The sequence below is a fragment of the Homarus americanus genome, unplaced genomic scaffold (genome assembly GCF_018991925.1).
Source record: "Homarus americanus isolate GMGI-L3 unplaced genomic scaffold, GMGI_Hamer_2.0 scaffold12006, whole genome shotgun sequence".
Classification (NCBI taxonomy): Eukaryota; Metazoa; Arthropoda; class Malacostraca; order Decapoda; family Nephropidae; genus Homarus; species Homarus americanus.
The window spans coordinates 30,761-57,746 of record NW_024728678.1 but is presented as its reverse complement, the minus strand read 5'-3'; the positions used below and the strand labels follow the sequence as shown (position 1 = coordinate 57,746).

At 47.4% G+C, this 26,986-nt stretch overlaps 1 protein-coding gene across 1 annotated transcript; it reads left to right on the top strand.

Moving 5' to 3' along the window:
- Positions 1-4,092: 4,092 nt before the first annotated feature.
- LOC121866179 (serine/arginine repetitive matrix protein 2-like) lies at positions 4,093-18,492 on the top strand (the record flags this gene model as incomplete). The annotated part of the gene is given in 8 exon segments (XM_042365783.1): positions 4,093-4,215; positions 4,425-4,549; positions 4,884-5,055; positions 5,654-5,829; positions 14,122-16,693; positions 16,795-16,854; positions 17,015-17,827; positions 17,971-18,492. Coding segments are annotated over 8 exon segments (4,563 nt in total), but the record flags the coding sequence as incomplete, so codon positions are not given.
- Positions 18,493-26,986: the final 8,494 nt, after the last annotated feature.

Sequence of the window (26,986 nt, the reverse complement as noted above, 5' to 3'; positions counted from 1 at the left end):
TTCCATGGGGTCTGATCACGTTTCCATGGGGTCTGATCACGTTTCCATGGGGTCTGATCACCTTTTATGGGGTCTGATCACATTTCAATGGGGTCTGATCACGTTTCCATGGGGTCTGATCACCTTTCCATGGGGTCTGATCACCTTTCCATGGGGTCTGATCGCCTCAATTTTCTTGGGACTTAACAGATATACCGAGACGAAAATATTTTGAGAAGGAGAATGACAAACTTTAGTTGGGGGGGAGAGGCGGGGAGGGGCGAGGTGGGGAGGGGCGAGGTGGGGTGGCGCGAGGTGGGGAGGGGCGAGGTGGGGAGGGAACTAGGGAAGGAAGAGTTGAAGGGAGGGAAGGGGAAATGAAGGGAGATGTGAGGAAGGAAAGGAAGAGAGAAGGGTAGGGAGAGGAGAGGTGGGGAGGTAAGGTTAGGGGAGGCTAGGTTAGGTTAGGTTAGGGGAGGTTAGGTTAGGTTAGGGGAGGCTAGGTTAGGTTAGGTTAGGTTAGGGGAGGATAGGTAGAGAGGAGGGATTAGTGCCGAGTGAACCAGTTGTGTATCTTTAGTGAATAAAATTTTCATAACCTGACGTCTATCTCTCTCTCTCTCTCTCTCTTTATCTCTCTCCACTCCTTGTTTCTCTCTGTATATTATTCCAAGGTCTCTGTTCCCTCCCATCGTCCCCCCTTCCCTCCCTCCCTCTCCCTTCTCTACCCTTCCTTCCCTCCTCTACCCTTCCTTCCCTCCCTCCCAAATATCATCTGGGTGTTTAATCTTCATGTGATCGGTAAACTCTATAAGTGCCAGACTCCCTTCTCTACTCAGGTCGCCTAATAAACAAAAACGCATCACAATTCAGCATATAAAAAGATCCCAAGTCCCTTTCGTATAAATTCCATCTCCTTCCTGTAGAGAGAGAGGACATTCCAGTCTTCTTTAAAAAAACAAAAGAGCATCAGGGTTCAGGGTAAACAAGGGCTAGAATCTCTATACCATGAAATCCTCTTTTGTTTCAACATGGAAGAGGCTTTGGATTCAGTCGTCTATTACAAAACAATGGAGGACTTTTCTTTGTATATAAGTGGGCGACGCTTACCATGCCACATACAGACTTTATTTCCATTTATTTTTATTATTTCTAAGAATTTAAGTAAAATATTAGTAAAATATTAACGTTTTTAATTCAATATATTTATTCTTTCACAAACTGGTGATGTGAGAATGTATCTAACTGTCTCACTTAAGCTACCACACAAAGATGGATTCTCAAAGGTTCCTACGTTAAGTTTTCCTCCTAACTGGTGATGTGAGAACGTATCTAACTGACTCACTTAAGCTACCACACAAAGATGGATTCTCAAAGGTTCCTACGTTAAGTTTTCCTCCTAACTGGTGATGTGAGAACGTATCTAACTGACTCACTTAAGCTACCACACAAAGATGGATTCTCAAAGGTTCCTACGTTAAGTTTTCCTCCTAACTGGTGATGTGAGAACGTATCTAACTGACTCATAGCTACCACACAAGATGGATTCTCAAAGGTTCCTACGTTAAGTTTTCCTCCTAACTGGTGATGTGAAACGTATCTAACTGTCTCACTTAAGCTACCACACAAAGATGGATTCTCAAAGGTTCCTACGTTAAGTTTTCCTCTAACTGGTGATGTGAGAACGTATCTAACTGACTCACTAAGCTACCACACAAAGATGGATTCTCAAAGGTTCCTACGTTAAGTTTTCCTCCTAACTGGTGATGTGAGAACGTATCTAACTGACTCACTTAAGCTACCACACAAAGATGGATTCTCAAAGGTTCCTACGTTAAGTTTTCCTCCTAACTGGTGATGTGAGAACGTATCTAACCGTCTCACTTAAGCTACCACACAAAGATGGATTCTCAAACGTTCCTACGTTAAGTTTTCCTCCTAACTGGTGATGTGAGAACGTATCTAACTGACTCACTTAAGCTACCACACAAAGATGGATTCTCAAAGGTTCCTACGTTAAGTTTTCCTCCTAACTGGTGATGTGAGAACGTATCTAACTGTCTCACTTAAGCTACCACACAAAGATGGATTCTCAAACGTTCCTACGTTAAGTTTTCCTCCTAACTGGTGATGTGAGAACGTATCTAACTGACTCACTTAAGCTACCACACAAAGATGGATTCTCAAACGTTCCTACGTTAAGTTTTCCTCCTAACTGGTGATGTGAGAACGTATCTAACTGACTCACTTAAGCTACCACACAAAGATGGATTCTCAAAGGTTCCTACGTTAAGTTTTCCTCCTAACTGGTGATGTGAGAACGTATCTAACCGTCTCACTTAAGCTACCACACAAAGATGGATTCTCAAAGGTTCCTACGTTAAGTTTTCCTCCTAGCTGGTGATGTGAGAACGTATCTAACTGTCTCACTTAAGCTACCACACAAAGATGGATTCTCAAAGGTTCCTACGTTAAGTTTTCCTCCTAACTGGTGATGTGAGAACGTATCTAACTGTCTCACTTAAGCTACCACACAAAGATGGATTCTCAAAGGTTCCTACGTTAAGTTTTCCTCCTAACTGGTGATGTGAGAACGTATCTAACTGTCTCACTTAAGCTACCACACAAAGATGGATTCTCAAAGGTTCCTACGTTAAGTTTTCCTCCTAACTGGTGATGTGAGAACGTATCTAACTGACTCACTTAAGCTACCACACAAAGATGGATTCTCAAAGGTTCCTACGTTAAGTTTCCCTCCTAACTGGTGATGTGAGAACGTATCTAACTGTCTCACTTAAGCTACCACACAAAGGTGGATTCTCAAAGGTTCCTACGTTAAGTTTCCCTCCTAACTGGTGATGTGAGAACGTATCTAACTGTCTCACTTAAGCTGCCACACAAAGATGGATTCTCAAAGGTTCCTACGTTAAGTTTTCCTCATAACTGGTGATGTGAGAACGTATCTAACTGACTCACTTAAGCTACCACACAAAGATGGATTCTCAAAGGTTCCTACGTTAAGTTTTCCTCCTAACTGGTGATGTGAGGGGAGCAGTATCTAACTGACTCATAGCTACCACACAAGATGGATTCTCCAAAGGTTCCTACCGTTTGTTTCCTCTAACTGGTGATGTTCTCCTAACTGGTGATGTGAGAACGTATCTAACTGTCTCACTTACGCTACCACACAAAGATGGATTCTCAAAGGTTCCTACGTTAAGTTTTCCTCCTAACTGGTGATGTGAGAACGTATCTAACTGTCTCACTTAAGCTACCACACAAAGATGGATTCTCAAAGGTTCCTACGTTAAGTTTTCCTCCTAACTGGTGATGTGAGAACGTATCTAACTGTCTCACTTAAGCTACCACACAAAGATGGATTCTCAAAGGCCATCCTACGCGTTCTAGGAATAATTTCTGAACGGGAAATAACAGAAATATAAAGACTATTACTGACTAGTACTGTCAGGAGTATCAGGAGGGAATTTAGCTGACGACCGTGATTTTGAGCGGAGTGTAGCGATGTCAGGGGCCGGCTGACAGCTGACGTGTGGGTGTTGGGTGAAGCGAGTCTCTCTCTCTCTCTCTCTCTCAGGTAGACACAGCACTGAGAGGTTGCCAGTCTATGTAAACATTGATGGTGGAGATGTACCCTTGTGTGTGTGTGTGTGTGTGTGTAGTGTGTGTGTGTGTGTGTAAAGAGCAGTAGGTAGGTAGTGAGAGAATACCGAGGTAACTAGGTAGGTACAACGCAAGATTCTCATTGGGTTTTGATTTTCTGGATTCTAATTGGACTAGAGGCTCAGGGAAGATTGGTCATTGGTTGATTGAAGTTTAAGAGGTGATTCGAGTCTATGTATGTATGTATGTGTGTATGTATGTATGTATGTATGTATGTATGTATGTATGTATGTATGAATGATCATTGTAGACTTTTCCCGTTTTAAAGAGGAAGGTCGCGTCTGTCTGTCTGTGTGTGTGTGTGGCAGACAGGTCATAGCTCACCCCCTCCCCATCACCCCCTCCTCTCCCCATCACCCCCTCCCCTCCCCATCACCCCCTCCCCATCACCCCCTCCCCATCACCCCACTAATCTCCCCCATCTCCCCACAGGTACTCCCCGGGGTGTACGTTGGGAACTTCAGAGATAGTAAGGACCCTAACCAACTGAAGACGCATAACATTACCCATATTCTGTCCATTCACGACAACGCCCGTAAACTACCTTGTAACTCTGTAAGTATCGCGTGGGCGTGGGCGTGGAAGTATTGCACTATATTGTATTATAATTTATTACATATGTTCTTTAAACTGATGCATAACTCTCTCTCTCTCTATCCCTCTCTATCCTTCTCCCCTACCCCTCTCCCCTACCCCTCTCCCCCTCTCCCCCCACCCTCTCCCCTACCCCTCTCACCCCTCTCACCCCTCTCCCTCTCCCCCAGGACAAAGAGTACCTATGTATACTGGCCTCCGACTCACCTGGGCAGAACCTGATGCAATATTTCCCAGTTTGTAATGACTTCATACACACGGCTAGACTCAAGGGAGGAGGCGTACTCATCCACTGGTGAGTAAATAGTACTAGTAGGGTGAGTAAATAGCACTAGTAGGTGTTAAAGGTGAGTAACTAGTGATATTGGTTAGTAAATACAACTAGCACGTGTCCACAATAAATAACTAACCTCTACTAGGAGTCCATGATGAATAATATCCCAAATAAACATCAAAAAACATCCATCAAAACTAAGGTACAACTCTGGTATCCTTTCATGAACTGTCCTTCCATAAATATCCTACAATAACCTCTAAAAACATCCTACGAGGCTGGGAATAATCCTTCGCCCCCACTAAATCTCCCGGTACTTTAACACCCCTCTCCCTCCCCTCCCCCTACTCCCCAGTTTGGCCGGTATGTCTAGGTCCGTCACAGTAGCCGTTGTCTACGTGATGTGCGTGACGTCTTTGAGTTGGAGGGACGCTCTGAAGGCTGTGAGAGGCGCCCGTAACGTGGCTAATCCTAATGTAGGGTTCCTGAAACAGCTGCAGGATTTTGAAAATGATAGGATGGCTGAGGTGAGTTTTCTGTCTCTCTCTCTCTCTCTCTCTCTCTCTCTGTCTGTCTCTCTGTGTCTGTCTGTCTGTCTGTCTGTCTGTCTGTCTGTCTGTCTGTCTGTCTGTCTGTCTCTCTGTCTGTCTGTCTGTCTGTCTGTCTGTCTGTCTGTCTGTCTGTCTCTCTGTGTCTGTCTGTCTGTCTGTCTGTCTGTCTGTCTAAGTATATATCTAATTGTGTCTTTCTGTGTCTTTAAATCCCTTGATTACCGTTACTAATTACTTTACACACCTGTACTGCCACTAATTAGTCCACACACCTGTACTGCTACTAATTACTCTACACACCTGTACTTCCACTAATAACCCTCACTAATGACCCTAACACACCTGTACCTTACTAATGACCTTAACTCACCTGTACCTCACTAATGACCTTAACACACCTGTACCTCACTAATGACCTTAACACACCTGTACCTCACTAATGACCTTAACACACCTGTACCTCACTAATGACCTTAACACACCTGTACCTCACTACTGACCTTAACGCACCTGTACGCCCACTAATTAGTCCACACACACCTGTATGCCCACTAATTACCCCACTAATTGCCAGGAACGACGGAGGCTTCGGGCTAAGTACCCTGACGTGACCTTGGAAGAGGAAGACGAACAAATGGCTAAACAGCTCTTGGCCTCATACTACCACTCATTGAGCGTCGGGGAAATGTGTGACGGTAACTGTCCTCCTGGGGTTACCTGTCCACGAGGCCTCTGTCATCCTGCTAGAAGGTGAGGTGACGGTAGGGAGTGTGCCAGGTGGGGAGTGTGACGGTAACTGTCCTCCTGGGGTTACCTGTCCACGAGGCCTCTGTCATCCTGCTAGAAGGTGAGGTGACGGTAGGGGTGTGTGATGTGCAACTGTCCTCCTGGGGTTACCTGTCCACGAGGCCTCTGTCATCCTGCTAGAAGGTGAGGTGACGGTAGGGGTGTGGGTGGGGGTGTGTGTACGGTAACTGTCCACCTGGAGTTACCTGTCCACGAGGCCTCCGTCATCCTGCTAGAAGGTGAGGTGACGGTAGGGGTGTGGGGTGGGGTGTGTGACGGTAACTGTCCTGGGGTTACCTGTCCACGAGGCCTCTGTCATCCTGCTAGAAGGTGAGGTGACGGTAGGGGTGTGGGTGGGGGGTGGGTGTGTGGTGACTAACTGTCCTCCTGGAGTTACCTGTCCACGAGGCCTCTGTCATCCTGCTAGAAGGTGAGGTGACGGTAGGGGTGTGGGTGTGGGTGTGTACGGTAACTGTCCACGAGGCCCTGTCATCCTGCTAGAAGGTGAGGTGACAGGGTGTGGGGTGGGGGTGGTGTGTGTGACGGTAACTGTCCACCTGAGTTACCTGTCCACGAGGCCTCTGTCATCCTGCTGAAGGTGGGTGACGGTAGGTGTGTGGGTGTGTGACGGTAACTGTCCACGAGGCCTCTGTCATCCTGCTAGAAGGTGAGGTGACGGTAGGGGTGTGGGTGGGGGTGGGTGTGTGTGACGGTAACTGTCCTCCTGGAGTTACCTGTCCACGAGGCCTCTGTCATCCTGCTAGAAGGTGAGGTGACGGTAGGGGTGTGGGTGGGGGGTGGGTGTGTGTGACGGTAACTGTCCACCTGGAGTTACCTGTCCACGAGGCCTCTGTCATCCTGCTAGAAGGTGAGGTGACGGTAGTGGGTGGGGGTGGGGGTGTACGGTAACTGTCCACCTGGGGTTACCTGTCCACGAGGCCTCTGTCATCCTGCTAGAAGGTGAGGTGACGGGTGGGGGTGGGGTGGGTGACGGTAACTGTCCTCCTGGTACCTGTCCACGAGCCCCTGTCATCCTGCAGGGTGGTGACGGTAGGGGTGTGGGGTGGGGGGTGGGGTGTGTGACGGTAACTGTCCACCTGAGTTACCTGTCCAGAGGCCTCTGTCATCCTAGAAGGTGAGGTGACGGTAGGGGTGTGGTGGGGTTGCAACTGTCCACCTGGAGTTACCTGTCCACGAGGCCTCTGTCATCCTGCTAGAAGGTGAGGTGGACGGTAGGGGTGTGGGTGGGGGGTGTGGGGTGTGGGACGGTAACTGTCCTCCTGGGGTTACCTGTCCACGAGGCCTCTGTCATCCTGCTAGAAGGTGAGGTGACGGTAGGGGTGTGGGTGGGGGTGGGTGTGTGTGACGAACTGTCCTCCTGGAGTTACCTGTCCACGAGGCCTCTGTCATCCTCAGAAGGTGAGGTGACGTAGGGTGGGTGGGGGTGGGGTGTGTGTGAACTGTCCACCTGAGTTACCTGTCCACGAGGCCTCTGTCATCCCTAGAAGGTGAGGTGACGGTAGGGGTGTGGGTGGGGGGAGTGTGACTGTAACGTCCTCCTGGGGTTACCTGTCCACGAGGCCCTGTCATCCTGCTAGAAGGTGAGGTGACGGTAGGGGTGTGTGGGGGTGGTGTGTGTGTGACGGTAACTGTCCACCTGAGTTACCTGTCCACGAGGCCTCTGTCATCCTGCTAGAAGGTGAGGTGACGGGTAGGGTGGTGGGGGTGGGGTGTGTGACGGTAACTGTCCACCTGGAGTTACCTGTCCACGAGGCCTCTGTCATCCTGCTAGAAGGTGAGGTGACGGTAGGGGTGTGGGTGGGGGGGTGTACTGTAGGGTGTGCTGATGTGGGTTGATGTGGGTATTGCTGTGTAGGTTATTGTAGTAGTGTGTCAAGTGGGCCCCAGTTCAAGGGGCCCCAGTTCTAGGGGTCTAGGCCCCAGGCTTCTACTGGGCCCCAGTTCTGTTAGGCCCCAGTTCCAGCATAGGGCCCCAGTTCTTATAGGTCCCAGTTCTAATGGGCCCCAGTTCTAATGGGCCCCAGTTCTAATGGGCCCCAGTTCTAATGGGCCCCAGTTCTAATAGTCCCAGTTCTAATGGGCCGTACATGGGCCCAGTTCTAATAGGCCCCAGTTCTAAAGGGCCCCAGATCTGCTAGGCCCCTGTGCTCTAATAGGCCCCAGCTCCCCCTCTAAGGCCCCTGGCTCCAAAGGGCCCATGCCTGGGGCCCATTTGACCAGTATGTGTACGGCTGATTGTATAGCTTTCATTCATAGCTTTGTGTGTGTGTGTGTGTGTGTGTGTGTGTGTGTTATTTTGAACATTCCTTTGTTCACTGTTCTTGTTCATATGTTACCCCACCATTTGTTCATTGTTCATATGTTATTACCAGCTTGTTTGTTCACTGTTCTTGTTCATATGTTACCCCACCTATTTGTTCATTGTTCATATGTTATTACCAGCTTGTTTGTTCACTGTTCTTGTTCATATGTTACTCCCAACCTATTTGTTCATTGTTCATATGTTATTACCAGCTTGTTTGTTCACTGTTCTTGTTCATATGTTACTCCCCACCTATTTGTTTATTGTTCTATGTTATTACCAGCTTGTTTGTTCACTGTTCTTGTTCTATATGTTACCCCCAACCTATTTGTTCATTGTTCATATGTTATTACCAGCTTGTTTGTTCACTGTTCTTGTTCATATGTTTACCCCACCTATTTGTTCATTGTTCATATGTTATTAAGCTTGTTTGTTCACTGTTCTTGTTCATATGTTACCCCACCTATTTGTTCATTGTTCATATGTTATTACCAGCTTGTTTGTTCACTGTTCTTGTTCATATGTTACCCCCACCTATTTGTTCATTGTTCATATGTTATTACCAGCTTGTTTGTTCACTGTTCTTGTTCATATGTTACCCCCACCTATTTGTTCATTGTTCATATGTTATTACCAGCTTGTTTGTTCACTGTTCTTGTTCATATGTTACTCCCCACCTATTTGTTCATTGTTCATATGTTATTACCAGCTTGTTTGTTCACTGTTCTTGTTCATATGTTACTCCCCACCTATTTGTTCATTGTTCATATGTTATTACCAGCTTGTTTGTTCACTGTTCTTGTTCATATGTTACTCCCCACCTATTTGTTCATTGTTCATATGTTATTACCAGCTTGTTTGTTCAATGTTCTTCTGTTTGTCCACGTGTAGTTTGTTCAGGAGTTCTTCAAGAGCCAAGAACACTTCACCATCAACTAGCCGCAGAAAATAACACTTGTACCATGGCGGTGATATTGTGGTAGGTCACTATTATCACCATAGGAGGGTGTTATAGTGCTTCTTAACACCATCACTGTCACCATAGAGTGTTATAGTGCTTCTTAACACCGGCACTGTCACCATTATCACCATAGGAGGGTGTTATAGTGCTTCAACACGCACTGTCACCGGAGGTTATAGTGCTTCTTAACACCGGCACTGTCACCATTATGACCATAGGAGGGTGTTATAGTGCTTCTAACACCAACACTGTCACCATAGAGTGTTATAGTGCTTCTAACACCGGCACTGTCACCATTATCAGAGGGTGTTATAGTGCTTCTAACACCAACACTGTCACCATAGAGTGTTATAGTGCTTCTAACACCGGCACTGTCACCATTATCACCATAGAGTGTTATAGTGCTTCTAACACCGCACTGTCACCATTATCACCATAGAGTGTTATAGTGCTTCTTAACACCCACTGTCACCATATCACCATAGAGTGTTATAGTGTTTAACACCGGCACTGTCACCATTATCAATAGGAGTGTTATAGTGCTTCTAACACCGGCACTGTCACCATTATGACCATAGGAGGGTGTTATAGTGCTTCTAACACCGGCACTGTCACCATTATCACCATAGAGTGTTATAGTGCTTCACACCGGCACTGTCACCATTATCACCATAGGAGGGTGTTATAGTGCTTCTAACACCATCACTGTCACCATTATCACCATAGAGGTGTTATAGTGCTTAACACCATCACTGTCACCATAGAGTGTTATAGTGCTTCTTAACACCGGCACTGTCACCATTATGACCATAGGAGGGTGTTATAGTGCTTTAACACCAACACTGTCACCATAGAGTGTTATAGTGCTTCAACACCGGCACTGTCACCATTATCACCATAGAGGGTGTTATAGTGCTTCTAACACCAACACTGTCACCATAGAGTGTTATAGTGCTTTTAACACCGCACTGTCACCATATCACCATAAGTGTGTTTAACACCGCACTGTCACCATTATCACCATAGAGTGTTATAGTGTTTAACACCCACTGTCACCATTATCACCATAGAGTGTTATAGTGCTTCAACACCGGCACTGTCACCATTATCACCATAGGAGGGTGTTATAGTGCTTCTAACACCGGCACTGTCACCATTATACCTAGAGGGTGTTATGCTCTAACACCGGCACTGTCACCATTATCACCATAGAGTGTTATAGTGCTTCTTAACACCGGCACTGTCACCATTATCACCATAGGGGGTGTTATAGTGCTTCTTAACACCAACACTGTCACCATAGAGTGTTATAGTGTTTTAACACCGGCACTGTCACCATTATCACCATAGAGTGTTATAGTGCTTCTAACACCGGCACTGTCACCATTATCACCATAGGAGGGTGTTATAGTGCTTCTAACACCATCACTGTCACCATAGGGTGTTATAGTGCTTCTAACACCGGCACTGTCACCATATCACCATAGGAGGGTGTTATAGTGCTTCTAACACCAACACTGTCACCATAGAGTGTTATAGTGCTTCTAACACCGGCACTGTCATCACCATAGTGTTATAGTGTTTAACACCGGCACTGTCACCATTATCACCATAGGAGGGTGTTATAGTGTTTAACACCAACACTGTCACCATGAGTGTTATAGTGCTTCTTAACACCGGCACTGTCACCATTATCACCATAGAGGGTGTTATAGTGTTTAACACCGACTGTCACCATAGTGTGTTATAGTGCTTCTAACACCGGCACTGTCACCATTATCACCATAGGAGGGTGTTATAGTGCTTCTAACACCAACACTGTCACCATAGAGTGTTATAGTGCTTCTAACACCGGCATCGTCACCATAGTGTTATGTGTTCTTAACACCAACACTGTCACCATAGAGTGTTATAGTGCTTTAACACCGGCACTGTCACCATTTTCACCATAGGAGGGTGTTATAGTGCTTTAACACCAACACTGTCACCATAGAGTGTTATAGTGCTTCTAACACCGGCACTGTCACCATTATCACCATAGAGGGTGTTATAGTGCTTCTTAACACCAACACTGTCACCATAGAGTGTTATAGTGCTTCTAACACCGGCACTGTCACCATTATCACCATAGGAGGGTTATAGTGCTTCTAACACCAGCACTGTCACCATAGAGTGTTATAGTGCTTCTTAACACCGCACTGTCACCATTTTCACCATAGGAGGGTGTTATAGTGCTTCTTAACACCAACACTGTCACCAGAGTGTTATAGTGCTTCTAACACCGGCACTGTCACCATTATCACCATAGAGAGGGTGTTATAGTGCTTCTAACACCATCACTGTCACCATAGAGTGTTATAGTGCTTCTAACACCGGCACTGCCTATCACCTAGGGTGTTATAGTGCTTCTAACAATGTCACCTAGAGTGTTATAGTGCTTCTTAACCCACTGTCACCATTATCACCATAGGAGGGTGTTATAGTGCTTCTAACACCAACACTGTCACCATAGAGTGTTATAGTGCTTTAACACCGGCACTGTCACCATCCATAGGAGGTGTTATAGTGTTTAACACCGACTGTCACCATTATCACCATAGAGGTTATAGTGCTTTAACACCAACACTGTCACCATAGTGTTATAGTGCTTTAACACCAACACTGTCACCATTATCACCATAGGAGGGTGTTATAGTGCTTCTAACACCAACACTGTCACCATAGAGTGTTATAGTGTTTAACACCGGCATTACTATTATCACCATAGAGGGTGTTATAGTGCTTCAACACCATCACTGTCACCATGAGTGTTATAGTGCTTCTAACACCGGCACTGTCACCATTATCACCATAGGAGGGTGTTATAGTGCTTCTAACACCGCACTGTCACCATAGAGTGTTTAGTGCTCTTAACACCGGCACTGTCACCATTATCACCATAGAGGGTGTTATAGTGCTTAACACCGGCACTGTCACCATAGAGTGTTATAGTGCTTCTTAACACCGGCACTGTCACCATTATCACCATAGGGGTGTTATAGTGCTTAACACCGCACCATAGAGTGTTATAGTGCTTCTAACACCGGCACTGTCACCATTATCACCATAGGAGGGTGTTATAGTGCTTCTAACACCAACACTGTCACCATAGAGTGTTATAGTGCTTCTTAACACCAACACTGTCACCATTATCACCATAGGAGGGTGTTATAGTGCTTCTTAACACCAACACTGTCACCATAGAGTGTTATAGTGCTTCTTAACACCGGCACTGTCACCATTATCACCATAGGAGGGTGTTATAGTGCTTCACACCAACACTGTCACCATAGAGTGTTATAGTGTTTAACACCGGCACTGTCACCATTATCACCATAGAGTGTTATAGTGCTTTAACACCAACACTGTCACCATAGAGTGTTATAGTGCTTCTTAACACCGGCACTGTCACCATATCACCATAGGAGGGTGTTATAGTGCTTCTAACACCAACACTGTCACCATAGTGTTATAGTGCTTCTTAACACCGGCACTGTCAATTCACATAGAGGTTTGTGTTAACACCTGTCACCATTATCACCATAGGAGGTGTTATAGGCTTCTAACACCAACACTGTCACCATAGTGTTATAGTGCTTCTAACACCGGCACTGTCACCATTATCACCATATAGGAGGGTGTTATAGTGCTTCTAACACCAACACTGTCACCATATAGAGTGTTATAGTGTTCTAACACCGGCACTGTCACCATTATCACCATAGAGTGTTATAGTGCTTCCCCCAACACTGTCACCAAAGTGTTATGTGCTTCTAACACCGGCACTGTCACCATTATCACCATAGGAGGTGTTATAGTGCTTCAACACCGGCACTGTCACCATAGAGTTATAGTGCTTCCAACACCAACACTGTCACCATTATCACCATATTAGTGCCTAGTTGCACACCACCACCCCCACCACCACCACCCCCACCACCACCACCCCACCACCCCCACCACCACCACCACCCTCACCACCACCACCACCACCACCACCACCACCACCACCACCCCCACCCCACCACCACCACCACCACCACCCCCACCACCACCACCACCCCCACCCCACCACCACCACCACCACCACCACCACCACCACCCACCACCCCCACCACCACCACACCACCACACCCACCACCACCCACCACACCACCACCCCCACCACCACCACCACCACCACCACCACCACCACCACCCCACCACCACCACCACCACCCACCCCCACCACCACCACCACCACCCACCACCACCCACACCCCCACCACCACACCACCCCAACCACCACCACCACCACCACCCCCACCACCCACCACCACCACACCACACCACCACCACCACCACCACCACCACCACCACACCCCCCACCACCACCACCACCACCACCACCACCCCACCACCACCACCACCACCACCACCACCCCCCACCACCACCACACCACCACCCACCACCCCCACCCCCACCCCCACCCCACCACACCCCACCACCTAGTGTCTTTAGTTTGTTAAAATGTTAAATTATGTTAAATTATCTTAGAATATTTAGTTAGAGTTTAATTATATTTGTTAACTTAAATGTTAATTAGATGTTAGTTTGGATGTTTATATACAGATGTTATTGGTAATGTTTATATTTTTATTGCTTGTTTATTCATTTGCTTCCTTAAATGTTTAACAAATGTTGATGTTTTTGTCTGTTAAATGTTTATCATGGACAAGGTCATAAACCTAACCTAACCAAAATGTACTCTAACCTAACATTGGTCATCTCTGTGTTCGTGGTACTCTCTCTCTGTCTCTCTCTCTCTCTCTGTCTCTCTCTCTCTCTCTGTCTCTCTTTCTCTCTTTCTCTCTCTCTCTCTCTCTCTCTCTCTCACTCTCTCTCTCACTCTCTCTCTCTCTCTCTCTCTCACACTCTCTCTCTCTCCTTCAGGGTCGGTCTCTTCAGGAGGAACTCTCGGGAGAACTCTGGAAGCAGGTCTTCAAGTCCTTCTCGACGTTCCTCTAGTCCCTCCCCTTCCACCACTAGTCCTGGCACCTCCCCGGTCTCCCCCCGCCGCAGCTGCACCACCCCACTTTCCCCCTTAACCCGTAGGAGCTCCCGCAGTAGTTCACCCCAGCTTACCCCACCCCAGCAGCCATCACCCCAGAGGGAGAATGGAAGGCGTAGTACATCACCCCTCAGGTCACCCAAGCGAGGTGCCTCACCCACCAGTCCTCAGCGGGGGACCTCACCCGTCAGATCACCCCTTAACTCACCCGTCTCCGCCCCCCCGAGATATCCCTACTCCTCTCTGTTCGTCAAACACTCCTACACCTCCCCACCAGGTACCCCTAGACGTAGTGCCTCTCCAGTGCCCTCTCCAGTGCCCTCCCCAGGCCTTAATTCCTCTCCGTTTTCCTCCCCAATACGGTCCCTCTCCGCCCCTAACTCCCCGCAGAGGTCGGTGAGGAAGTCCCCCCTCTCCCCTCGAAATATCTTCAGGCAGTGTTCCCTGTGGCAGTACTCCTCCTCCAGAAGGGCCTCCTCCTCCTCCTCCCTCCTGCTGGTGGATAATAACAGAGACTCCCAGCACAACGAGAAGGACCCCGCCGATAAGAGGGACCCCGCCGATAAGAGGGACCCCGCCACCCACGATGAGAGGACCAACAACACTCCTCCAAAGGCTAGAAACACGCCACTGGCTCACAACCACAGCCCCACTCATCTCTCTATCAGCCCCACTCACCTCTCCACCAGCCCCACTCACCTCTCCACCAGCCCCACTCACCTGACCAAACAACCATCACCATCTCAACAGTTACAAAGACAAGCCTCTCTGCCCACTCATCCTTGCCACCCTAGCATTCTGGGGTCTTACCTACAGATCTACAGACAGTCATCCCTGCCAGAGGAAGACCCTGAAGAGTGTCTACAGAAGTCTACAGTGACTACATCAGACCAACAACTCTACAGGTGGATTACCCGCCCATCACACCCACCACCGCCCCTCATTTGCCCTTACGATGCGTTATTTAGACAAGCTTCACTACAGGAATCGAGATACAAGACTAAACCACTAAATAACAGAGGTGTGATTGGTGGACCAGTTAATAACAGAGGTGTGATTGGTGGACCAGTTAATAACAGAGATGTGATTGGTGGACCAGTTAATAACAGAGATGTGATTGGTGGACCAGTTAATAACAGAGATGTGATTGGTGGATATTTCGACTGTCACTCCCCAGGTGGTGATAAGTCCGGGTTACCAAGTCAGTCCCCAGGTGAGAACAGATCCAAGTCCCCAGGTGAGAACAGATCCAAGTCCCCAGGTGAGAACAGATCCAAGTCCCCAGGTGAGAACAGATCCAAGTCCCCAGGTGAGAACAGATCCAAGTCCCCAGGTGAGAACAGATCCAAGTCCCCAGGTGAGAACAGATCCAGGTGTAGACCAATCAACCGACAGACGTCCACACAGGAAGGGTCGTCCAGCCCTGAACATCCTCCTCCACCCCTGGCTGTACCGGAGTCACCCTCAGACACACAGCACGAGCGGTCTCCTCCTCCACCACCTCCCCCTCCACCACCTCCCCCTCCACCACCTCCTCCTCGGGCACAGAAACACACTCCACCACAACCAACCCCTCCGCCATTACCTCCCAATAAACCCAAATATACAACCTCAACCTCGACCACCCGTCAAGTGACACCACCAAACACTCTGCCTCACACCAAGGCCGAGTCAACCATAGGTCATCAAGGTCGAAGGTCATTCAGCAGGTCACAGTCCCTGGTCACACCTGAAGTACCTGTTAGAAGTCTTCCAGGGTCACCACTGAGGCAGGACCACAACCCAGGGTCCCCAGTGAGGCAGGACCACAGGGCAGGGTCACCACTGAGGCAGGACCACAGGGCAGGGTCACCACTGAGGCAGGTCCTTAGATCAGAGTCGCCCTTGAAGGACAACAGCAGACCAGGATCACCCTTGAGGAAAAATCATCCCCCAGGGCCCCCCCTGAAGCAGGACCACAGGGCAGGGTCCCCCTTAAAGAAAGATCATTCTCCAGGGTCACCCTTGAAACAGGTCCATAGACCAGGGTCTCCACTCACACAAGACCAACGGCCAGGGTCCCCCTTGAAGAGAGATCATCCTCCGGGGTCCCCCTTAAAGCAGGACCACAAACCAGGGTCCCCCTTGAAGAAGGATCATCCACCAGGGTCACCCTTAAGCCACGACCAAAGTCCAAGGTGGAGGAATGAACACAAGGCTCACTTAAGGACCCATCATAAACCAGAGGCTTCCTCCAAGAAGGAGTCCCAGCCAGGGTCCTCCTCCGAGGACTCCCAGCCAGGGTCCTCCTCCGAGGACTCCCAGCCAGGGTCCTCCTCCAAGAAGGAGTCCCAGCCAGGGTCCTCCTCCAAGGACTCCCAGCCAGGGTCCTCCTCCAAGATGGAGTCCCAGCCAGGGTCTCCTCCAAGATGGAGTCCCAGCCAGGGTCCTCCTCCAGATGGAGTCCCAGCCAGGGTCACTCCTCCAAGATGGAGTCCCAGCCAGGGTCCTCCTCCAGAAGAGTCCCAGCCGGTCCTCCTCAAGAGAGTCCCCAGCCAGGGGTCCTCCTCCAGAAGAGGTCCCAGCCGGGGTCCTCCTCCCAGAAGGAATCCCAGCCAGGGTCCTCCTCCAAGAAGGTCGGCTTGGTCCTCATCAAAGAGTCCACCCAGGGTCTCCTCCAGAGGTCACCAGGGTCCTCCAAGAAGGGTCCCAGGGTCCTCCTCAGAGTCCACCAGGGTCCTCCTCAAGGTCCCAACCCAGGGTCCTCACTCAGAGTCTGTCGGGTCCTCCAAGAAGGAGTCCCAGCCAGGGTCCTCCTCCAAGAAGGAGTCCCAGCCCGGGTCCTCCTCCAAGAAGGAGTCCCAGCCCGGGTCCTCCTCCAAGAAGGAGTCCCAGCCCGGGTCCTCCTCCAAGAAGGAGTCCCAGCCCGGGTCCTCCTCCAAGAAGGACTCCCAGCCCGGGTCCTCCTCCAAGAAGGACTCCCAGCCAGGGTCCTCCTCCAAGAAGGACTCCCGGCCAGGGTCCTCCTCCAAGAAGGACTCCCGGCCAGGGTCCTCCTCCAAGAAGGACTCCCGGCCAGGGTCCTCCTCCAAGAAGGAGTCCAGGCCAGGGTCCTCCTCCAAGAAGGAGTCCAGGCCAGGGTCTTCCTCCAAGAAGGACTCCCAGCCAGGGTCTTCCTCCAAGAAGGACTCCCATTCAAAGTCCTCCTCCAAGAAGGTACACACTCAAGGGTCCTCAAGCACCGACTGCAGGACCTCAAGCACTAGTTACAAGAGGTCAAGTATCTGTGACAGCAACATTCTGACTGAACCAATTGACGATCAAGTCATAACCACTCGACCACCTCCTTGTCCCCCGAGAGGTGCCCCTCCTGCCCTCCCTCAACGCCCTTCAACGCTTCCTGCCCTTCCTCAACGTCCTCCAACGCCTCTTGCCCTTCCTCAACGCCCTTCAACGCCTCTTGCCCTTCCTCAACGCCCTTCAACGCCTCCTGCCCTCCCTCAACGCCCCTCAACGCTTCCTGCCCTTCATCAACGTCCTCAACGCCTCTTGCCCTTCTCAACGCCCTTCAGCACTTCTTGCCGCTTCCTCAACGCCCTTCAACGCCTTGTACCGCTTCTCAACGGCTCTCCAACGCCTCCTGCCCTTCCTCGCGTCTCTCAACGCCTCCTGAACACCTCTCTATCAACGCCACAGTACAAATTATTAAAACAAACGGATACACAGATGGATTGCAACAAGGCCTTTAACAGTACAACGAAACAGCGAACAGTCAGACAGTCGCTCCAGCTCAACAGCCAGACAGTCAAGCAGTCAACGCCAGCTCAACAGACAGTCAGACCATCAACTCCAGCTCAACAGACAGTCAGACCGTCAACGACATCTCAACAGACAGTCAAGCAGTCAACGCCAGCTCAACAGACGGTCAGACCATCAACTCCAGCTCAACAGACAGTCAAACAGTCAACTCCAGCGCCAGCAGGCTGTTGATTGCGCAGTCAGCCGACTCCGGCAGGGCAGTCCAAGCGGTCAACGCCAGCTCAACAGACAGTCAAGCAGTCAATGCCAGCTCAACAGACAGTTACGCAGTCAACGCCAGCTCAACAGACAGTCAAGCAGTCAATGCCAGCTCAACAGACAGTTACGCAGTCAACGCCAGCTCAACAGACAGTCAAGCAGTCAACGCCAGCTCAACAGACAGTCAGACCATCAACGCCAATTCAACGGCAGCCCAGATCAAGCACAGCCCTCAGCCCTCAGCCCTCTCATGGTAGTAGGTCGAGCAGCCCCCTTGGCACTCTTGGTTTGGCCCTTCATCCCTCGTGTCCACCCTGTATAGTGATCCAACCGAGACCTTGCCCCTCCTCGGCCCCTCCTCCCTCTACTGCCGACCCCTCCTCGACCCCTCCTCCCTCTACTGCCATCCCTCTCGCCCCCCTCCCTCCCCCCACTGCCGACCCCTCCTCGCCCCCTCCTCCCTCTACTGCCGACCCCTCTCGCCCCTCCCTCCCCCACTGCCGGCCCCTCCTCGCCCCCTCCCCCACTGCCAAACCCCTCCTCGCCCCTCCCTCCCTCTACTGCCAGCCCCTCCTCACCCTTCCTCCCTCTACTGCCAAACCCCCTCCTCGCCCCCTCCCCCCACTGCCGACCCCTCAACGATGACCTATACAGAGGTCAGATCGAACCCCTGTACCGATGAAACCAACCATGAGCCCCCTAAACACCACACGCCTTTATCTAACTCACAAACTCACAAGACACCTTTAAATAACTCACAAACTCATAAGGAAAAGAGATTTATTGATAACACTATGATAGAGAATTGTCCTGAAGTTCGTAGACTCAAGAACTTTGATGTTGTTAAGGAATTTCAACATCAACAAGGTAGCAATGTTTACAAGACGGCAGACGAGAGGAAACGAGCCTATTCTAAATCGTTAAATCAAGATCGACAACAGAGTAATAGCTTTGATACTTTTCATGAGCTTTTTAAAAGATGTTCGGTTAAAAGTTTAGCGAATAATGTTACTTCACGTCATGCTGGATCTCTTAGTCCGGCCAAAACGCACGCGGAAAATATTTATACCACCAGAGGGACTAGAATTTCTCCTCCACAGTGACTTTCTCCCCCATCGTAAACAAAGATATCTCACGACAAATAATAAGAGCCCATGACGTCACAGAAGATATCTCACGACAACTAAGAGGAGCCCATGACGTCACAGAAGATATCTCGCGACAATATAAGAGGCGCCCATGACGTCACAGAAGATATCTCACGACAATATAAGAGGCGCCCATGACGTCACAGAAGATATCTCACGACAAAGAGGCGCCCATGACGTCACAGAAGATATCTCGCGACAATATAAGAGGCGCCCATGACGTCACTGAAGATATCTCACGACAACTAAGAGGAGCCCATGACGTCACAGAAGATATCTCACGACAATATAAGAGGCGCCCATGACGTCACAGATCATCAGCTGGTTACTTCTTCTGATCACCTGAAGATTAGACACCCCAGTTAGGGTGTCTTAATTCTCAGGTGAAATAAGCTGGAAAATATAAGGTGAAATAAGCTGGCGTGTCTAATCTACAGGTGTATTAAGCTGGAAAATATAAGGTGAAATCAGCTTGAAAATATAAGGTGAAATAAGCTTGAAAATATAAGATGAAATAAGCTGGCGTGTCTAATCTTCAAGTGAAATAAGCTGGAAAATATAATCTTCAGGTGAAATAAGCTGTCGTGTCTAATCTACAGGAATAATAAGCTTGAATTTACTCCTGTGAAAGCTTTTTGGTTTTACTGAAGAGAAAATGTGTTTATTTTTTCTTGTATATGAGATGTTAACTTTTTTATATTACAGCTGTTTTGTGCAGCTGTAATACGTGTTATGTGTGTATTGTGCAGCTGTAACACGTGTTCTGTCTGTATTGTGCAGCTGTAACACGTGTTCTGTGTGTATTGTGCAGCTGTAACACGTGTTCTGTGTGTATTGTGCAGCTGTAACACGTGTTCTGTGTGTATTGTGCAGCTGTAATACGTGTTCTGTGTGTATTGTGCAGCTGTAACACGTGTTCTGTGTGTATTGTGCAGCTGTAATACGTGTTCTGTGTGTATTGTGCAGCTGTAACACGTGTTCTTAATCTGTATTGTGCGGCTGGCAACACGTGTTCTGTCTGTATTGTGCAGCTGTAACACGTGTTCTGTCACCACTTATTGTGCAGCTGTAGCACGTGTTCTGTGAGTATTATTACATGGCTGTAACACGTGTTCTGTCTGCTTATATTGTGCAGCGGCTGTAACACGTGTTCTGTGAAATATTGTGCAGCAGCTATGAAACACGTGTTCTGTGTGTTATTACGCGCTTCTTAACTTGCGTGTTCTAATGTGTATTATTGCAGCTTCTTAACACGTGTTCTGTGTGTATTGTGCAGCTGTAACACGTGTTCTGTCTGTATTGTGCAGCTGTAACACGTGTTCTGTGTGTATTGTGCAGCTGTAACACGTGTTCTGTCTGTATTGTGCAGCTGTAACACGTGTTCTGTCTGTATTGTGCAGCTGTAACACGTGTTCTGTGAGTATTGTGCAGCTGTAACACGTGTTCCCTCTAGCCTCTGTAATCAGCTGTAACACTGAGCCAATATTGAATGTATTACCACTTATGATCGTGACTGAACCGTGTATGACTGTAACAGCTTTGGGGGCGGCCACACACACACGCACACACACACGCACACACGCACACACACTCACACACACACGCACACACACACACACACACACACACGACCCCCCCAAAAAAAATCCCGGCAAAATAACGCAAATTTACCGGGAATTTATATACAGGGTGTCCCAGAATAGTCTCCCCACCCGTCTACCTGTCCCCACCTGTCTACCTGTCTATAATCTTCCTTCCACCGTCACCACCCATCACCTACCACCATCACCTACCACCATCACCTACCACCATCACCCACACCACCATCACCTACTACCATCACCTACCACCATCACCTACCACCATCACCCACCACCGTCACCTACCACCGTCACCCACCACCGTCACCCACCACCATCACCTACACCATCACCCACCACCACCACCCACTACCATCAATCCACCATCACCCACCACCATCACCTACCACCTCACCCACCACCATCACCTACCACCATCACCACCACCATCACCCACCACCATCACCCACCACCATCACCTACCACCATCACCTACCACCATCACCTACCACCGTCACCTACCACCATCACCCAACACCACCGCCCACCACCATCACCTACCACCACCCCTACCACCATCACCCACCACCATCCTCCACACCATCACCTACCACCATCACCTACCAACCATCACCTACCACCATCGCTCACCACCATCACCTACCACCATCACCTACCACCATCACCTACCACCATCGCCTACCACCATCACCTACCACCATCACCTACCACCATCACTTACCACCATCACCTACCACCATCACTCCACACCATCACCTACCACCGTCACCCACCACCATCACCCACCACCATCACCTACCACCATCACCCACCACCATCACCTACCACCATTACCTACCACCATCACCTACCACCACCACCTACCACCACCACCTACCACCATCACCTACCACCATCACCTACCACTCACCTACCTCACCATCACCTACCACCATCACCTACCACCGTCACCTACCACCGTCACCTACCACCATCACCTACCACCATCACCTACCACCATCACCTACTACCATCACCTACCACACCATCACCTACCACTCACCTACCTACCATCACCTACCACCCCTTAGGATAATTAAATACAATAGTAATTTAATATAATTCGTATTTTTGTAGGAATTTAGAGTCGACTAATTATTTAACCTTCCTAATTACATTTACCTGTTAGCTTTCATTCCACTAATTACATTTACCTGTTAGCTTTCATCCCACCAATTACATTTTCCTGTTAGCTTTCATTCCATTAATTACATTTACCTGTTAGCCATTCCATTAATTACATTTACCTGTTAGCTTTCATTCCACACTATTTACCTGTTAGCTTTCATTCCACTAATTACATTTACCTGTTAGCTTTGATTCCACTAATTACATTTACCTGTTAGCTTTCATTCCATTAATTACATTTACCTGTTAGCCATCCCACTAATTACATTTACCTGTTAGCCATTCCACTCAATTACATTTACCTGTTAGCTTTCATCCCACTCAATTACATTTACCTGTTAGCTTTCATTCCACTAATTACATTTACCTGTTAGCTTTCATTCCACTAATTACATTTACCTGTTAGCTATCCCATATTACATTTACCTGTTAGCTTTCATTCCACTAATTACATTTACCTGTTAGCTTTCATCCTACTCATTACATTTACCTGTTAGCTTTCATCCCACTAATTACATTTACCTGTTAGTTTTCATTCCACTAATTACATTTACCTGTTAGCTTTCATTCCACTAATTACATTTACCTGTTAGCTTTGATTCCATTAATTACCTACCTATTATGTACAGAGGAACGCTGATTAGTGGTCTATTAAGGCTAGTTGAATTGAATAGACACTCTGTCATAAACACCTGTCATAAACACCTGTCATAAACACCTGTCATAAACACCTGTCATAAACACCTGTCATAAACACCTGTCATAAACACCTGTCAAAAACACCTGTCATAAACACCTGTCATAAACAACACCTGTCACAAACACCTGTCACAAACACCTGTCATAATTCAAAATATACATTGAATTCTGTTAATATATTTGGCTGTTGTGAAGTGAGTTAAGCCTGAGTTAATGTTATACCTGGTTATCGCTACCTTAACTACACAGGTAAACGTGTAATTAACCTGATGGTATTATGTTAAAATGGTCGAAGGTTTAACACTGAGACTCTACTCAACACTGAGACTCTACCTAACACTGAGACTCTACCTTAACTAGATACCTTCCTTCGAGACCTACCTTAACACTGAGACTTCTACCTTAACTAGATACCTTCACTTAACACTGAGACCTACCTAACCAGATACCTTCACTTAACACTGAGACTCTACCTTAACTAGATACCTTCACTTAACACTGAGACTCTACCTTAACACTGAGACTTTACCTAACTAGATACCTTCACTTAACACTGAGACTCTACCTTAACTAGATACCTTCACTTAACACTGAGACTCTACCTAACTAGATACCTTCACTCTACACTGAGACTCTACCTAACACTGAGACTCTACCTTAACCAGATACCTTCACTTAACACTGAGACTCTACCTTAACTAGATACCCTTCACTTTAACACTGAGACTCTACCTTAACACTGAGACTCTACCTTAACCAGATACCTTCACTTAACACTGAGACTCTACCTAACTAGATACCTTCACTTAACACTGAGACTTACCTTAACTAGATACCTTCACTTAACACTGAGACTCTACCTTAACCAGATACCTTCACTTAACACTGAGACTCTACCTAACACTGAGACTCTACCTTAACTAGATACCTTCACTTAAACACTGAGACTTACCTAACTAGATACCTTCACTTAACACTGAGACTCCTACCTTAACACTGAGACCTCTACCTAACTAGATACCTTCACTTAACACTGAGACTCTACCCAACACTGAGACTCCACACCTTAACTAGATACGTTCACTTAACACTGAGACTCTACCCACTAGATACCTTCACTTAATTTACAGAGACTCCCACCTTAACCAGATACCTTCACTTAACACTGAGACTCTACCCTAACACTGAGACTCTACCTTATCCAGATACCTTCACTTAACACTGAGACTCTACCTTAACCAGATACCTTCACTTAACACTGAGACTCTACCTTAACACTGAGACTCCACCTACCCTATACTTCACTTAACCTGAGACTCCACTCAACACTGAGACTCTACCTAACTGACACCTTCACTTAACACTGAGACTCTACCAACACTGAGACTCTACCTTAACACAGATACGTTCACTAACACCGAGACTTTCCCACTCCTTCACAACACTGAGACTCTTACCTTAACTAGATACCTTCACTTAACACTGAGACTCTACCTTAACTAGATACTTCTACTTAACACTGAGACTCTACCTAACTAGATACGTTCACTTTAACACTGAGACTCTACCTTAACACTGAGACTCTACCTAACTAGATACGTTCTACTTAACACTGAGACTTACCTTAACTAGATACTTGATTAATAGATCCACACTGAGACTTATCCAACTAGATACCACTGAGACTCTACCTCAACACTGAGACTCTACCTTAAATCAGATACGTTCACTTAACACTGAGACTCTACCTAACACCGAGACTTACCTAACACTGAGACTCTACCTTAACCAGATACCTTCACTTCCAACACTGAGACTCTACCTTAACTAGATACGTTCACTTAACACTGAGACTTACCTTAACTAGATACGTTCACTTAACACTGAGACTTACCTAACTAGATACCTTCACTTAACACCTGTTCGTTAAGGTCACCATTAACTGTAATGAACGTGGTGAACGTTAACTGAGGCTGGCAAATGTTACTATGGGAACGTGCCTTGAACTAACAGAGAAATACGGTCCAACGTACAGTACACCTGCCCTGCCTGGATCCGTGTTCAAAGCCGCCCTTATACTGCTCGTGCATTTGTCGTGGGAGTAACACCTGTTTGTGACTTACGTTCAGCTGTAACAAGCGTGATTTCATACGTTCTTTTTAGTGTCAGTGAATTTGTGTGTACAGATTACGTCTAAATATTCGTTCTTTTTATACATTTTAACCTGTATATATACGTTCTGTTCCTTTAGGCCCGTACGTTCGTTCCTTTTAGGTTTTATACGTTCTTCCTTTTAGCTTCAGTACGTTCGTTCCTTAGCCTCCGTACTATCGTTCCTGTGTAGGCCATAACCTTGTCAATAGATCCAACACGTTCCTTTAGGTTAAACCTTATATAGTAATCGTTCTTTAGGAATACCTCCAATTAATTACCTTCACCTGTAATTTACCTGTACGTTCATTTAACATTAAATTCAGTTAATTAATCACTAAAAAATCACGTAATTTATATAATATAGTTTATATAATTCTTAAGCAGTAGTTAGTTAAGAGAATTTCTATATTATTCCCCAGTACAAATGGTTTTAATTGGTCTAGATTCCTTCTGTCTGTCTGTCTTTATCTTCTTATCTTTATCTTCATCTTCTTCATCTTCTTATCTTCTTCTCCTTTCTTCTCTATTTCTATTAGACCGAATCATAATAATCACAATATTTTGATAACAGCCAATCAAAGGAACTATTTTAATTCGCGTCAGGTGTTGTTGTGACGTATGATGATATTGTTGTACGTAATGATGCCGTAGTTGTGACGTATTGGATGATGTGGTTGTGACGTAATGATGCTGTAGTTGTGATGTATTGATGACGTGGTTGTGACGTGATATGCTGTAGTTGTGACGTATGACGTTATTATGACGTAATGATAAATTATTTTGTGACGTAATAGCAATCATTTTTGTTTGTTTGTCTTTAGTTTACCTGTAGAAAGAATTTTAAGAATTGTGTCGTCTTTATTAGTAAACTATTGTCACCTGAGCCCAATGGGCTGTGTCTATGGGCCCCAGAATGGATCCTAACCTAACGTATTGTCAAGGTTTGGGGTCCCAGCAGGATTGGGACCCCATAGAATCATGTACCTATTAGAACTGGGGTCTATTAGATTCGGGTCTTGTAGAACTGGGGCCTATTAGAACTGGGGCCTATTAGAACTGGCTCTACTGGAACTGGGGCCTATTAGAACTGGGACCTATTATGAACTGGGGCCTAATAGAACTGGGGTCTATTAGAACTGGGGTCCCTTAGAACTGGGACCTATTGGAACTGGGACTATGAGAACGGGGCCCATTAGAACAGAGGCTATTAGAACTGGGGCCTATTAGAACAGGCGCCTATTAGAACAGGCTTTACAGGAACTGGGGCCTATTAGAGCTGGGCCCATTAGAATGGGCCCATTAGAGTTGGGCCCATTAGAGCTGGGGCCCATTTAACCTGCTTGTGTTAGGTCCACAAAACTCGATTTCACAAATGTCCAAATATCTGGACACTACCCTGACCTACTCCTGACTCCATACCTCCTCCCTTACCCTGACCTACCCCTGACCTTACTTCTGACCTACCCTGGACCTACCTCTGACCTACCCTACCCGACCTCCTTACCCTACCCCGACCTACCCTTACCCTACCCCAAGAATCAACAGTATCCATATAATTAGAGGTCAAGTCAGGTCAACAGAACAAATAACTAACCTTGTTTGTGTTGACAGAGTAGTTATGCTGTTTAAATAGACTATATAATCACATTAATCTAAGCTCCGCCCACTTGTCCCTCCATAGGAACACAAATTATTATTTCTATGACTAAAAAAAATGTTACTTGAGATAATATAAATGTGTGTTCCTTTTTGTTCCTTGATGCTGTTACGTACGAGGCTCCGTTATGTTCCGTACCGTGAGGGAATGATGTTACTTGTGTGTGTGTGTGTGTTGGAATTCATTTGTTTGTAGTGAGTGAGATTGTGGGGTAACTGTGGGCAGGATTGTGGGTGAACTGTGGGCAGGATTGTGGGTAACTGTGGGCAGGATTGTGGATGAGCTGTGGGCAGGATTGTGGGTAACTGTGGGCAGGATTGTGGGT